Raw genomic sequence first — 17,745 nt, forward strand, 5'->3', positions numbered from 1 at the left:
AGTAACTTATTTTCATGAAAGTTTGGTTAGTGATACCCTGAAAAATAAAAATGAATACATATATTGAATGTACACTTAGTTTTGTATAATTTTCTTTAGAAAAAATAGGCTTTTATGTGACGGTTTTCTTCAAAATTATGCAGCCATTAAAGGATTAAAAAAAATTTATTTTATAGGACAAAATACACAAGTTGAATAAAATCAGTCAAATAGTTCTTGACTATTTCTTTAAGTTTGATTACTCAGAAACTATCTGGCCGATTAAAAGTATATTGGCTTTAGTATTTCGATTTTAGATGAATTTCGCTCTGACTTAGTTAAAGCATTTTTTTCCCTTAGTTTTTCAATGAGAAGTTAATTATAAAAATTGAGAAGAAGAATGTGGAAATACTTACTTTATGAGGTGATATATTTTTTAAAAGAGGCATTAAACTTGCCATATACCTTTCCTAAAAGTAAAGAGAAGAAGCACCTTACAAATGATAATAGAGGGTGCAGCTAATGCAATGCTAATACAACACAAAATAAGCACTTTTTAAGCACTCCAAAAATATTTTTCAATCACTTTCCAAAATAAAAAATAATTAGGATATGTGCAGGAATAAAAATTATTTCCTTCTATTGTTTAAAGTTCTTAATATATAAACATACAATCAACAAAATACAAAAACATTTTCTAAGACTTTACATAATCTTGATAAAATAACCAGTCTCTGATAAATATTGGAGGGAAAATTTTGAAAATCATGCTTTTTTGGTAATTTATGATGACAATCGATGTGTCAAAGAAAAAAATCTCATTTTGAAAGATAGAAAGTTAAGCACATTTTACAAACCCTCGTTTAAAGGCTTTTAAAAAGCATAAATTAAAAATAAGAAACTTTAAGCACTTTTCAAAAACACTATGCAACCTGTATGTTTCTTAAAAATTAAACAAAATTCACGGATTTTTTTTTCCATATTTTTTTTAACTGTCTTCTTAACTTATTAAACATAAACTATTAAATGTCAGCTGAGAGACAAACTAGACTGAAGCATAATATCATTAAGAAGACTTAATATAATGAATGCTATAGATCCTTGCATGTTTATCTTATACTCGAGATCAATTTTTCACTATCGAAAATCATTTCATTCAAAGCCACTTGTTTCTAAAATTTGTTACCTTAAAGCCACCTATAGATCTCCACCATCTTTTAAGAACTTTAATCCCAAATTGTTAAGAATAAGTCTTTTTCCCAGTAAATCTTAAATTAATAACTTATCAAATTTCATGTGTTAGACAAACTAAACTTCGACTTAAAGAATAAGAAACTTCCATACAATTTGTACTTTGTTCAAATTGATTTCTGCTTTCCATTGTTAAATATTTAACTTGATGAGTCTTTCAAGTCCCTCTTTAAAACCTCCTTATATAGACTTTTGAAATGATCTGTCGGCTTGAGCCTGTCTTAAAGATTTATTTTCAATGTGTATTATATTTTGGGCAAAAATCCCTATGAAATGAATGCAGTACTTGAGGAAAATGCTTTACAATTAAAAACTCCCCTTAATTAACTTGCCTCAAATATTAATTTTATCAACAAAATTACAAAAATCCTCATAGAATACAGATATCAAAATATTTTTTTCTTCATTTATCAAAATTAAATTAAATTATGTATTTGAAAATTAAATTATGTATTTGAAAATTAAAAGTTTTTTTCATAAAACATTTTCTTTTGCAATTTTTAACCTGCATCATTTTCTTGAAAGATGTAAACATTTACAACATCACTAAAAAAACAATTTCTCTGAAGAGAAATGAGCCTGTTAAAAAATCTGGTTTTAAATGCTGATGTTCCTAAGAGCTGATTAAAACTACTCAATATTTTGGGATAATATAGAATGTTTTAAATATATATATANATATATATATATATACAAGAAATAAAGAATTTATAGGTAGTGCAATGAGAAGTAAGCAATTTTAAAAAAGAAAAGTTTGTAAGAAATAAACAAAAAAGGAGGAATATAAGAAACTTACCAAAGGAATGATAAAGCTCTGGGTTAATTCTAAAAGGTAATGCCTCAAAATAGTATTCTGTACTTCTACAGGCCGCTCAGATTGAATGCCCTACAATAAAAACAATATATAAAAATCATTAAGTCCCTTTATACTGTGCTCTTCAACATACATAGTGAGAGGTGAAGAAATCAATATTCCCAGTTTATAAGGATTCCTTCTGATAAAGCACTTAGTGTGATCAGGGTGCATAGCCATAAGCACCTTTTAAGTACTGCACTACATGAACAAAATAATTTTCATAATCATGATAAATTGAAAATTTAGTTTCTGACAAAGAACTCTTTTTGTGTTTATATAAGCCATTACAAAATGATCCAGAGGTTTTTTTTTTCGGTTCAATATCAGAGGGTGTAAAGTAAAGTCTGAAATTGAGAATATCTTGCAATATACAGTGAGTTACACACAAGACAGTAATAATCTCACCGAACCTAGCTCAGTAGACGCACATGCGGACTCGCAAGTATTTCATCAAACATGTCAAATGATTGTCGCTTTCTTATGCTACGTATCGACGATACACCAAAATAGATTGTGGTTGAATGAATTTTGAAAACGTTGAATAGAACGATATGAAAAGCACACTTTTGCATAACACGTGGCGAAAACTGACATGGTAAAGAAGAAAAAAAATTTTCGAAAAGAGAAAATGAAGCCCTTACCCAGTGAAAATTGCATCTTTTAAAAAACGAAAGTCGAAAATAAGCACTTTTTAACCATGTACTAGAATAAATAAAGAGTCAACAAATGGCTGCTAATCCTACAATCTCAATTGATTGAATAATCTCTTTTTTATTGATTTGGTAGGTAAAAAGGTAAAAAGACCATCCAATAAAAAGAGTAAAAAATTTTAATTTAGAACTACAATCAAGACATTTCTTAATACTTATATTCCAACTACAAGTTAAATTTCAAGTAAAGTACTCTGTACGGCTCAATTTTTATACTTTCCGGCCCTGAGGCGATTTAGTATTTTCTTTATCTACATATGTTCACATCTTTAAAATGATACAAGAATTTTAATAGCTTTTCAAAAAATATATAATACGGCGCCTGCTATTTCAGCATGTAGGGTGTGCAAGTGAAAATATTCATGCAATATTTTTATTTTTAGAATAATATAATTTGTAAACATTTTGTCTCGTAAAATGTTATAGAAATTTTGTAATAAAACAGTAAAAAATAAAAGCCCAGATTTATGGAATACTCCGAATCACTATTTTCATAATCAATAATGATTAAAAAATTTCAAAAAATAAACATCAAATCATGTTTTTTTAACCTACAGGAGAAAATAGCGGGATCACAATTGAAACAAGGGGAAAAATTCTTTGTCCATGATTTTCACATGACCCGTAGTCGGGGACGAAACCAATATCCCGCTCAAATTACGAGAGCCGTACGAGGAGAGTTAAGTTACAAAAATCAACATATTTAAGAATTGCTCAAATTTATTCTTATTATAAAAACAGTTTTATTTTTTAATTCCAACTATTTATTTTCCTTGAAATTTAAAATTAACATCAATTTTGTTTCATTATGATTGTAATTTTAATGATATTCTTTTGTAGTATGATAATGTTTTTAAAATACAGTATATCCCTTTTAAATGCAAAATAAATATCTAAAGTCAAATACTAAAAAATTAAGAAGAATAAAAATCTAGTAAGTCATTAGGATTTGTTTTAATTTATATTTCTGACAAGATCAATTATTATTAATTAAGTTCTTATCTATGCTCAATTTCTTGTTAATCTATAAAAAAATTATAATGCTATAAAGAAGCAATTGATCTTATATTTCAAAGAAATCAACGCAAATATGGTTCTTAAGGAAAGTCAGCAACTACAAATACGTTTTTTCCACTATCGATGCGCTCACCAACCCCAGTACGTGTTTTTCTATCATTGTTGGGTTTTTTTCGACTAAAAAAGATAATTTTGCATAGAAAATACTCATTACATTTTCAGAGTAGCTACTTTTGATCTGATTATTTATTTTGCATTTAAAAGACATGTCTTTTGGGCTTACAAAAGAGTTTTTTTCTAAAAAGGTAATTTATGGGTTACCCAAAGGAAAAATGTGTATTTAGTGTACTTTATATATTTTACTTATTCACATCATAACATACTTAATTAATTAACATCAGTTAATAAAAGTACATACATTGTTTTGATTATAAAAGACTGTCTAGTATTATTGTTCCCTGCAATGACTTCTCCTTAAGTTTCTTATAGAAAAGCCCTTTAGGATGCTTTAACAAAGATAGTTTTAAATTAATTTCAGATTATAAAAATTTTTGTAAAGAATTACAAACCTTCAAAATATGTTTCAAAACATCCTTATCTTTGCTCAGAAATGGTTTATACTGTGTATACAGACCTTAAAGAAATAAGATGACATTTTATGACAGCAGATAAAAAGTAAAAAAATTTCAATTAACTTATTGTCTAGCAATAAAAATCTAAAAACTAAAAAGAAATTCAAATAAGTTATTAGTTGGTTATTAAATATGATCATAAATTTGTAACAGTAATTATTATGGTTTGAATACTTTCATTTTAGTTTCCTAGACAAAGAAAATACAATTGCAATAACTAATTTTTATTATTAATTGATAAAAGTTATGCTTTTAATCTTTTAATAACACAGTGAACAATAAAGTACGATTAAATGATACAAAAACAAAATATCAATACTATTAGAGGTAATAATCTTTAATAAATAAAATATATCAGTGATTCTCAATCTTTTGTCGTGGCACACTTTTAACGATTTCGATACCAAGAATAAAAAAGTTGTTTATTTACAATATATATTACACTGTGTAAATTAGTTTGTGACAATAATTTCAGCTTTTTCTAATTGTGCAGTTTTTATTTCATCTTTTTCCCCTCGCATGGCTTTATAGTTCTTTTCTTTTGTTTATTATAAGTTTATGTTAAAATAAGTAGGAAATTTAATGACTATTAAAATTATTATTAATTAAAAAAAAGCAAGCTAACAAAAGGAAATAAAAGCTAACAATTATAATAAGCAATGCAATTAATAGTTATAAAAATAAATTAACAAAGGATAACTCACAAAAAAGAGCTAACAATTAATAATTAACAAGGAATCACACAAAAATAAAAATGAATGTAAAAAAAAACTAAAAATTAATAGCTGTAAATAACAAGCTAACAATTAATAAATAGCAACAAAAAAAACCAGTGAACTTGTAATCTCTGAGGATGATCTGAAGACGTGCCATCGATCTTCTGCAGAGAAGATTACTCCCCTGTTTCGCTAGCCTAACAACATGCGCTCAAAGTCGAGCCCTTTATTGTAGAACAGTTTAACGAGGACCCACTTACTGACAGTGACGCTTGTCTCTACGATCAGTCATCTGTGGGACTATGAGTTAGTAATATAAAGCAATAAAGAGTTTTACCTGGTTTAGAATCCAAAACTTTGATGTTGCCTCCTCTTTTAATTTTATGTTTATTGGGCACACCTGGAAAGGTTCACTAAATAATTATCTAAATAAAATTGTGTTAGATCAACAACAGATTCAATTAAAATCATTTTGTTTGTCAAACTATAACTGTTGGAACCAGAAGCGCTCGAGCAGCATGTTATTCATATTTGAGAAACGCAATTATGTCTTGAGTGTCTGTGTTAATATGCATACGTTACATCCGAGTAAATATTTGTGAAAGCAACAATTCGTTTCATACATTAGCAAAATGTTTAATTACGTAACTATGGAATTGTTCACTGACTCCACACTAGTTTATCAATGATTTTTCATTTATCAAAAAAAGCTTTTTCCATTAACACCTATTATTATACGCAGTATTATTCACAAAAAAAATTCCTTTATAGTTTAAGGATCAACAGAGGATTTATAGGGTAAAAAAATTTGCTGAGGTCTCATCCAGTGATCATTCACAGAAATTTTATTCATGATTTAATATAGTCAGAGTAAATTTATTCTGAATGATCATTCACATGCAAATTTAGTCATCACTCATTATGCAAATTTTTGAATAATGATTGATGAATAAATTCATTAGTCATGACTAATTTTTTATCTTGAATAACGAGCAAAAAATGCAAGCATTTAGTTTGTATATATGTGTTAACATATTTTTTATGTATGTAGAATGAATGTATGCATATAAATATAATTTATTAATGTACGAGCAATGGATGTAAGTTTGTATGTATGTAAAGATATATATGCAGAGGTATATACGTATATGAAATATTTGTACGTATGCATAAAAGATATATGTATGAATATACAGATTTAAATACAATATTTGTATGTATGCACAAACATTATTTGTACATACATTATATGCACATAATTTTGTACATAATATACATGTAAACATGCATATTACTTTTTATTTACGCATGTTGAGACAATATATGTATGTACATATACATGTATTTATACACCCAAGTATATTCAAGTATGAATGTAGATAAATATGTGCATTGTACGCAAGAACTTTGTTTATACATACGATGTATGTACATATTTATGTATATAAAATGCATACATAGACATATACAGTGTATGCTCCTATGTATGCACATATCTATGTACATTGTCAAAATATGCATATGAAATGTACATATGCATGTACAAAAATGTACGTTCTAGCATTATATGTAGGTATATACAATGTATGCAAGTACATATCATATATAAATGCATGTATGTATAAGAAATTTCTGATGTATACATACATTATGCATATGTAAGTCAAACTCTTTAACCATAAAACTAAGAAAATATTTATTTTATCTTACTCCAGCGTAACATTATTGTTTTATAAGTTCTTATACTTATTAGTGCTATTGTATACAGATTTCGTGATTTTTTTCATTTTTTTCAAAAAATCAGATTTTTTTTATATTTAAATCGGATTTTTTTTTATTTAAATCAGATTTTTTTGATTTTTATTCAAACACATTGTAAGAACTTTAATTTATGATTAAAAATACTTTATAAATGTTTAATCAAAATTAAATTAATATTAAAACATTATAAGAATATTTTAGAAGCTCTAACTTACTAATATAATTTTTCAATACAATACATAGCTTTGAATGCATAGCAACCATTTTGAAACAAATGCATTAATTGAAATTTGAAGATTAGATGAAATAGAGAATTTAATGAAAGTGGTCTGTCTAGGTTTTTCTGAGAGGTATTTATTTTGTGAAAATTTAGACATAATTTGTGAAAATTAAAAGTAATATTAAAAAATCAACACAAAAATATGGATTTATTCATTTCTTACTAAACACAAAAATAAAATTTTTAAAAAAAAGTATTTTGAGAAACTATTGTTATTCCTTTGTTGATTTCCAAAGATGAATTTGTGAAGGTACCCTAAGCAGTAGCAAATATGGCTTGGACAGACTCTTTAACTATTAAATTAAAGTTTCAATTAGCAAACCATAATTTTAATTTAAAATTGTGTTGTTTTTTTCTCTTGATTTTTAATATGACAAAATAAATGTAACAGATTGTGTTTATAAATGTAGTCATTCATCAAAAAATAAATAAATATTTAATCTATATATTTTTATATTAAAATATTCATTTTTAATTCTATATCAAAATAGACAAGCTAAAAAAATTTTTTTTTAAAATCTATGCACTCATTGGAATTTTTTTTAGCAAAATTTCTTAATAGAAAATCTGATAATGTCAAAGATACTGTAAACATATTATGAGAAAAAAATACCAGTTACCAGTTAATAACTCTACTGCCTCAAATAGACTTTGAAAGGGAAGAATGACACTATATCAGGAAAAAATATCTGAATTCATTAGCCTTTTTTTTTTCTATTTTTGGCATATTAGGGTAATTTCTTTTTAATATAACCTCAAGCTTTAGAAATATACATCTTCCACCAATGAAATATAATGTAGATTTTAATTCCATGCTGTTTCAATCAAAAGGTAGAATTTTAATTAAGATTATTTGCATTTTTTTTTCGAAATGCATGTCTATTAATTACTTTCTACAGCTATGCAAGGCTATAATAAGACAGCATTAAATGTGTACTTTAATCTGTACTTTCAATTTCAAGAATCAAAAGATTTTTAAAAAAGTAATTTCAAATGTGTTGGAATTTAACACACACCAAGAAAGAAAGTAATTTCGTTAACTAAAATTAATTAATACAGCAATTTATTTACAATAAATTTTAAAACTAAGAAAAGAAAATAATAAAAGAATCAATAATTTAAAACACTGTTTTTTATCTTTTAAAATCAATATATATATTGCTTTTAAAACTGATATAAATCAGTTGATTTAAATCAATGATTTTTTTTAAAAAATCATTTGATTTAAATCAAGCTGATTTAAATCAACGAAGCCTGATTGTATATATTGCTGTAAAAGTGTATTTTCTGGTGAAAGCGGCATATCGTTGCAAGTGTCGTACATTGATAAAAATGAAAAAATTTTACCATAAGCGCCACGCATGTCAGCATCCTTATAGAAGAGACCTTTAAATTATCATTTAGAATATCTGCATAGTAAAAAATTTTTTTATACATTTCATAAAGTAAACTTTTAATTTCTAAATAATAAAAAAAAATCTGTTAACAGATCCGATCGCTTACGGCCGCAGATTGCTTAGGCAAGGCTAAACTAGATCATCCTTGATATAGGCTAATGTGGAATAAGCGTGCATTATAAATGATCTCTTTAAATGGTCTGAAAATAATATTAAGTACAACAAAATATTTTTAAATACACCAAATAACGTAATTTCTAAATTATTTTTGGGGGGGGGGATAGCCTAAAATGCGTTAACAAAGAGTTCACACGACAAAAAAAAAATTTCATCTAAAAAAAAGTAATAAAACGATATAAAATAAAGTTCAGAACAGCAATTAATTAACAGCAAAAAAATATTTATACCCTCAGACGCGCCGATAAAAACCTTGCATTCGGAGGGTGGGAGTTTGAGAGAATTCTTCTATTATAAAAAAATAATTCAACCATATTTAGCGGAACAATTAATGCTGCGACTGATTACAGAAATCTGTAAAACAATATAATAAGAAAAATAAAATAAAAAAATTTTAAGCTAAAAATTTATTCAAAAAAAAAAAAAAATTTAAAAATAAAAATACTTAAAAATTTATTACAGTTAACGATTTGAGGAAAAACTAATAATAACGAAACAACTAATAACGATATAACTAATAATAACAGAACCAAAAAAATTCTCATGAGCGAAGAAGAAAGGTGGGTCTCGTCCAATGAAAATTCAGCTTGAAAAACCTCCACCTCCTGTCATTTCTGTTTAGGAGGAATCAATCGGTTATTTTTAAAGAGGTTGCTGTCGAAACTTTGCTAAGAATTGGCGATTGTTGATTATTAAAAACTGTATAAAATATTATATATTAGAAGGGTTTTTTTTTAAAATATGTGGGGGAGGGAATGCCAACCTTCCTCCATCATAAGGTACCTCAAGATTAAATCAAGTTCTTATATACTTGTGAATTGTCGTTTTTAATAATTGCAGTGTTAGTTATGCAATAAAATTGTGTAAAGAATTAGTTATAAATTACACACTTCATTTAAAAATGCAGGTACTCTAGTTTCTTAATTCATCCTTTGTTATTTTGTAATCTTTTATTAACCAATAAAGTGTTTAAAGGTATTTCATGTGTTTCTAATTCTGAAAGGAGCAGGGGGAGAAAAAACAGATTTTGAAGAAGAGAATGTTATAGTGTGGAAATTATTTCACTGCTCCATTTTAGAAGTTCATTTCATACTATGAAATGATTGCTAGAACTTGCACCATTAAAACATTTTCAATGTGTTCAATAATTAAAGATTGAAAGAGGAGACAAACTCATCTATGTTGATAATGAAATAAAACAACAGGATTGCCACTCAAATCTGAACACAATATATTAAGAGGAAAAACATCATACCTAAAACAAATAATGCTTTAGTAAATGTTAATATAGCTGAAATATCCCATAGATTGCAGTTTCTGTGGTCACCATTTTTTTAAAAGACAAAATTAATAAAAACAAAATTCCTTGCATTTTTCCAGTTTCTAAAGAAAAACATCCCTCTTATTTTAGGTGATTCCCCTGTAGAGTAGCAACCCTGTTTAGAGTTAATCAGTCAGTAATTTACAATTTTACATCATAAAAAATGTAGATATGAAAAGAAATCACATACTTTGAAGATCTCCTATTCTAATGATGTGAGGCCAGTGCTGCAATGTTTTAGCAAAAAAAGGGTTCGTTACTCCGAGTATCACTGGAGGGCTGTAATAAAATCTGTATATACTAGGGTTCATTGCTTTCTCTTTTGCAATTAATTTTTTTACACATTAATTGGCCGTTCTCAAGTAGTGCATAACTGACAAATAACATTTCTTTCAAATTAAATCAATTGTGTTGCGTTAAGTAAAATACTTGGTTATTTACCAGTTTTATTGCATATTCATTGACTAAGTATGTCTCTCATAAAATTATGTATACTTAAGTTTTGCTCATCATTTTCAATAGTTAATTCATTATCAACTATGAAGAAAAACTCATTAAATCGAACACTGAACTTTTACGTCCTTTGCCTAGGAAGATACAGGAAGTATTACTCATACAACGTTACCCATTGGGCATCTGTGAACCTAAGTCATGGAGGCGAGCAACATTACCCACTCACACAGATACCCGTTTGTAGGGTGGGCCACATTCACACAATAGAGAACAACACACAGAGAGAAACATCCTGAGCGGGATTCGAACCCGCAGTCAGACACACTAATCGGCTCAATCGAATATACAAATTATTGAAATGATCTTTGAGCGCGGTTATAGTTTGATCATCTGATCAGGCTTCAAAAGTTATTAAGGTTTTGAAACACAAAAGTTTATTCAAGTGTGACATCACTCTCTAGCACTAATATCTTTTTTTAAGACACTTTTAATAATAACAACAATTACATATGTTGCGAATTTAAAATAACAAAAGCGTTGTGTTTACAAAACAAAAAAACTATAGATAATATTTTTAATTAAACATGTAAAAAAAATTTTTTTCTTATATTAAGAGTGATATTCACGAAGCTTGTTGAGAGAAAAACTCATTATTTATTTTCATCTTCGCAATTCGTAAATAATCATCATAATAAAAAATAACAATCATGAAATCCGTTGCCGAAAAAAAGATAGACAACGGAATCACACGAATCGGACTCCTCAAAAAGGGATTACTCAAATATGTGTTTCATTTTGAGATTAGATTATTGTAATAAATAATATTGTACAAAAAATATCGGATTTATAAAATTTTAGAGAAATGAATAGCAATAATAGCCAAAAAAATCTATAAAATCATTGCTTTAAAAAGTAAATACTCAAATGCACGATTCGAGTTTTCTATATTGTTTGAAATGTATCGAGATATTTAAAAACCATGAGAAAATAAACATCAATAAACTGCCTAAAATACAATCGAAACATTATAGCGATTTTCGATACTATTGCCGTAAATTGAGAGTGCCAAAAAGTTATTATCTAAACGCATGATTGAAAATTTACATGTAAATTTCTGCAGAAAAGAAAACTAAAAATTTTTATTTTTCATAACAAAAATCTTTCTACAAGAATTCTGTGACGTTCTGCGACAATGTTGCCATGATTCTACCACATGGGTAATTTATTTTTAAAAGTTAATCATACTGTTTCTGAATATGAATAATACCTTAGTTGATCCATAATTAGTTGTGAATTGATATCTTTCTGAATAATAAATGTTAAATTTGGCTGTAAAATTTTTACATCATTATAACAAATGAAATATAAGAAATATAGCTTAATATTAGTATGATTTTTCAATGTGCTAGCTTGATTGTTTAAATATTTTTGTATACTAGGTTTAAACGAGATCATGAAGTATTCTATCCCAGTGGAAAAGAACTTCTTTTTCGAGCCATTTAAAATTGTATGCTTAACTCATTGAGTTACTCTAGGAAAGGATTTATATATTTTACTATGAAAATAACATAAAACTAATTTTTTATATTTAGTTATTTTATTTTATTTCTTTAAGAGATGAAACTTAAAATTTTTGATAGGAATGAAGAAAGAGAATTTAATTTTTCTGTCATTTAAATACACATCATTTATTGTTTTTCATAAACTAAATGCAATAAACTTTAGGACACAAAAACTGAAATTGCATATAACAAAAGCATGCTTTAGGGTTCCCACTCAATTTTTTTTTAAAAATTCAATGACTTTTCAATGACTTTCAAGGACCTAAAATCAAATTTTTCAAGGACCTATTTGGTATTATTCTTATATGCTAAAGTAGTACATGTCAAGCAGATTTTACAATTATGTAGAAGCAGAAATTGTATATTTTAAAATCACAATGCTTATTTGACAACAACAAAAAAAATTTTATTAAATTCATCAGCTAATAATACAAATGATTGATACATTGCTGTTTCAAATCACTTAGAAAAATTCCAATTGACAAAAAAAAAAAATCCAACAATACAAACTAACATCAGTGTAACTTTTCATGAAAAATTAGAATTAATGAAACTAAATGAATGTATAATGCATATTATACATTCATTTAGTTTCTTTCAAACAAGCATAGTAAATAATTGATAAAGGTTGTTTAATAGCATGGTTATTAAATTATAAATATTTTTCTTAATATGTTAGACCAAATTTTAGGATACAGGAAATGTATATAATTAGATAAATTATCACTTTAACATATCTGTTTCATTTATAATATCAAATTTTTGATTTTGTTAGAATATTAGTAATGTATTTTGAACATAATAAAATCTATTGTAGAACAATATTTCACAGATAACTATCGAAGACTTACCGAGCTTCATTTTCTTTAAAATATATCCATAAAATATGAAGCATGATTTTTAAAATTTTGTGAAAATGGGTAATTTTCACTAAGCGTAATTTTTAAATCGCATTTATATGAATCTAGATAAACTATATGTAAATCGAAATTATAAGAAAAGTGCAGTAAGTCTCTAAGATTGCGTAAATCACATATCACAATGTGTGATTTGTAAATTGAAAAGCGGTGTATGTTTCTTAAATCGGAATAATATGAATAGCAAATGATACAAAGCGCATGAACTAACAAGACATAAACTACAATGTAAAATACATACCTGCCAACTTTTAATCCCTTCCATAATGATTTTTCCCAGTGGTATTAAAATTTCAATTTTAAGCAAAAAAAATATGTTGTATTTGAAAAAGCTTAAGCTGACAACCATGATAGTAACACGTATTAATATATATGCTTAATTTTTTTAAGAATAGTGGTGAACAAAATAATTTAAAAATTAAGTTAATAAAAGAAAAAAATAGTATATATTTACTACCACTTTAAATATAAAAATAAAATTTTACGCCAAATGCGTAAAAGTTGGCAGGTATGAAGATACATAAATCACTTTAATGTGAATTCTGTTATGTGATTAGCTAATAGTTTTCATGAGAATAGTGATCATTAAGATGCAAATTGCAATTTGTGATTCGAAAGGTGCCATATATAGAACAGCTATGTGTGATTCTTAAATCATTTTGATGAGAATTGTGGGTGGTAATTCTTAAATCTCTCTTTTGTGAATTGCAATACGTGATTTTTAAACTACTAGAATGAGAATTGTGAGGCATGATTCTGAAATTACTTAAATACGTTACATGATTCAGAAATAACTTCTGATGAGATCTGATATTAATTCTGATGAGTAATTGGCAAATCACTTTACAATAATATTCAATATGCGATTCATTAATCACTTTCAGTTAAACCACAATTTGTAGAACATTTTATATGAATTACGATCTGTAAATCAAGAATCAGTTTAATGTGAATCACGATGTTTATTCATAATCAATGAAACCTGTAGAACTAAATTTTATTTATTAGCAGTAAAAACTAAATGTAAAAATTTTATTGTAAATGATAAAAAATTAATTATTCTTTGTACATAAATTAAAAGAACAAATAGGATAACAATATTAACCTGTCGTAATAATGGAGTTAACACATTGAACATATTTCTAAATCAGTTGAACACTTTATATCATTCGAAAATTATGACTAAAAAACCTAAAATTTGCTAGAAATTTTAGCTTTCAATACATCAGAGTCTGAAAAATCTGGGAGAAAAAAGTTTTGAGAGAAAAATTGCATAAATCAGAATTTCTATGATTTTCCTTTGAATTTATTTATTATTTTTTTACTACTTTTTGTAAGAAAAATTAGTAGTATTTTAATTCCTACAAAATCAAGTACTTTTCAAGTACCCTATGGCAAAATTCAAGGACTTTTCAGGGCCCTGATATTTTTTTTTAACCAAATTCAAGGACTTTCAAGGTTTTTCAAGTACTGTGGGAACCCTGTGCTAATAAATACTAATTAATTTAAATTAATTTTATTTGCATCATATATCTTTTACTCATAATTGGTATAGAATAAAGTTTAAAATAATACTTGATAGATTTAGCGTCATAAAGTTTAATCGCCTTCAATCATTTGTACTATATAAACATTAAATGAATAAAATTTTATTTATTAAATGAAAATATAAACAGTTGAGGTTCGCTTTTTCTTCTTCTAAAATTTGTGAAATAAATCATATTGCTGATTACAAGATGTATTTTTTAATACAAAACATAATAAATTCAAATTTAAAGAAATTTTTAATTAAAATTTGATATTCATTGCTGCCAGCTCTACTGGATTTACCAGTACATTACATTACTGGCCAGTTTTTCTCAGTCTACTCACTGGTTGTTGACTATAGAAAATTCCTTAAAATTGAGTAAGTTTCCGAAAAAAATTCCGATTGAAACAGAATTTTTACACATTTTATTGAATATAACCTATACAGGAGCATAATTTACAGAGTCTCTCATCATTTACATTACGTCTGGGACAGAGAGATTGTCCTTACTTGTTATCGGAAAAAACCGAAATCTCCGATGTTTCAAGAATGTAAAAACGTATCCTTTGGATGGCATCAGTTTTATTTGAAGACTATGTAAGAAAATTGGATCGGAAATTCTTCGCTAAAAAAGAAAAGTGATACTCTTTATGGATAAATGCACAGCACATAGTGATCTACCTAATTTGAAAGCAGTAAACTTGCAGTTTCTCCCGCCAAACACAACAGCAAAGTTGCAGCCGATGGACCAGGGTATCATAAAGTGCTTCAAACAGTCTTATCGTAAATGGCTTGTCAGAAAAATGATCTTAAATATTGTAAGCAATTAGAAGATTTGTAATTAATAAGCATTAATTAAATAATACGACAATATTTTGAAAGTCTAAAACTGAAACTAACGGTAAGTCATAAAGTAAGTTTTTCGTCAGTCCTATCAGATTCGAGTTATCGCGAATTCACTGTATTTAAAATTTTGAGTTAGCATAACAAAAAATTCATTTATTCAAATGGCTTGTCAGAAAAATGATCTTAAATATTGTAAGCAATTAGAAGATTTGTAATTAATAAGCATTAATTAAATAATACGACAATATTTTGAAAGTCTAAAACTGAAACTAACGGTAAGTCATAAAGTAAGTTTTTCGTCAGTCCTATCAGATTCGAGTTATCGCGAATTCACTGTATTTAAAATTTTGAGTTAGCATAACAAAAAATTCATTTAATATCAATCCTATCTGAAAAATATTACAGAATATTTATTAGTGTCATTAAATTTTTGTGTTTTGATGACAAAAACTCCTAAAAATTCATTCTATGTAAAATGTTTAGTACAACAGTTATCATGAAATATATATTTCGTAAAATCAACCAGATTTTTTCTTGTCGATATGGAAAGTGAATATTTGTCAGTATTTACTGGATATTTCCTATCTATCTATGGTTGGCAGCTATGAATATTGTTAATTTAATTAAAAACACAGAAGAATGTTTTTGAAACAATATTAATCAATATTTTATATTACTTTTTTTTTCCATCACACTTTTAATGATTTCGAAATTTGACAGCACACAAGGAAAAAAGTTAAGTTTAAAAGTTGTTTACTTACCTATATTACACTGTGTAAAATAATTTATAATAATAATTTTGAAGGTAAAATAAAATAATATGTACAACAAAAACACGCTCATGAAGAGATTAATTACAAGTTAACTGTTTTTTTGTTGTTTTTTTTGCTATTTATTAATTGTTAGCTTGTTTTTTATAGTTATTAATTTTTAGTTTTTTTTACATTAATTGTTATTTTTGTGCGATTCCTTGTTAACTTGTTTTTTTTTTTTTTGCTAATTATTAATTGTTAGCTATTTTCGTTAGTTTTCCTCTGTTAATTTGTTTTTATAACAATTAATTGCACAGCTTATTTAAATTGTTAGCTTTTATTTCCTTTTGTAAGTTAATATTTCCTTCTCTTGTTAATTACTAATTTTAATCCTCGTTAAATTTCCTACTTATTTTAAGATTGTCAAAGACAGGCTGTCAAAAGATGTTCAAAAGTGAGAATAAAAAGATACTTTTCTTCAATTAAGAATGAAAAAAGCATTTTAATTTTTATTGCATCATTTAGAGGCATACAAAATTGGTTGAGAATTTAACAAAAGGGCATCAAGGTATAGTAAAAAATAAATACACACAATTTATTTATTTTTTAAAAAAATAATAAAAAACTTACGGTGCTTGTACTTTTGTTGTATACTCCTTGAATTCACTATCATGAATTGTAAAAAATGGTCTATAATCACAACAGTACTTAAGAGGCCAAATCATGCTTTTAAAAAGAGAAGAATAAATAATATGAGAAAAATCCCCAGAATTACACATTTCAAATATATATTAAATCCTAAAAGTAAATAATTTTGTCGCTGTAAAATAAATCAATGACCACCAATGAAACAGTTCTGTTATAGCAATTCATTAATCTTTTACATTATTTTATAAATTTTTTTTTTTTTTACCCTTTATCAAAGCAGGTACTCAGCAAGTAACATATGGGGAAAAAACTCTCGAAACTAATAGTGAGCAACAAAAAGCAATTTATAGTCGGTAGGACATCTGGCACTTTCAAATATACTAATAATATGGCATGTTATTTTAAATATCACAATACTACGCAAAAAGAAAAGTTGAATCAAAATTAAAGTACATTAAACGATAAAATTTTTATAACAAATAAAGGACTCCTCTAAAAAGGTTGAATGAGACTGAATCGTTATAATGATTCAGTCTCATTCACTCATTTGACCTCACTCAATATTAATTTATTGTTCTGTACACAAAAAGAATTATGTTTTAAAATTAAAAAACAGACAATTGTCAAAAGGGAAAGATGTTTTTGTTGTGATCTCTCTCTTGGGTAGTAAACAAATGCAAATCTATTTTTAAAATGCATTTTTAATGCCAGTCAAAGAGAAATGTTATCTATTTAAAACATAGGAGATTCTGTATAGAAATCTCATACACACTTCATATTGTGATAAAAGTCTTAATAGAAAGTTTTCATTCTATTTTATATCCGTCGTTGAACAGTGGACCCAATTTTGGATTTACGACTACTAATGTTCAATTCCATAGCCTTGTCATTTTGAATCCAATTCAGAAGACAAGGAAACTCCTGGATAAAGTATTGGGAGAA

General features: G+C 26.5%; 1 protein-coding gene across 3 annotated transcripts in view; it reads right to left on the bottom strand.

The window, feature by feature from the left end:
* Positions 1-17,745, bottom strand: part of LOC107455735 (protein DENND6A) — a 68,428-nt gene that overhangs the window by 21,577 nt on the left and 29,106 nt on the right. For 2 of the 3 annotated variants that reach the window (XM_043055284.2, XM_016073413.2), the window contains exons 11-16: positions 16,786-16,881; positions 10,288-10,376; positions 5,499-5,561; positions 4,383-4,447; positions 2,027-2,116; positions 396-449 (exon numbers count right to left, since the gene is read on the bottom strand). In XM_043055284.2, coding sequence (XP_042911218.1) covers positions 396-449; positions 2,027-2,116; positions 4,383-4,447; positions 5,499-5,561; positions 10,288-10,376; positions 16,786-16,881 — 457 coding nt within the window. The remainder of the gene's footprint in view (positions 1-395; positions 450-2,026; positions 2,117-4,382; positions 4,448-5,498; positions 5,562-10,287; positions 10,377-16,785; positions 16,882-17,745) is intronic. The other variant, XM_043055283.2, reaches the window with a different exon arrangement.

The sequence above is a fragment of the Parasteatoda tepidariorum genome, chromosome 4, assembly GCF_043381705.1.
Source record: "Parasteatoda tepidariorum isolate YZ-2023 chromosome 4, CAS_Ptep_4.0, whole genome shotgun sequence".
NCBI lineage: Eukaryota > Metazoa > Arthropoda > Arachnida > Araneae > Theridiidae > Parasteatoda > Parasteatoda tepidariorum.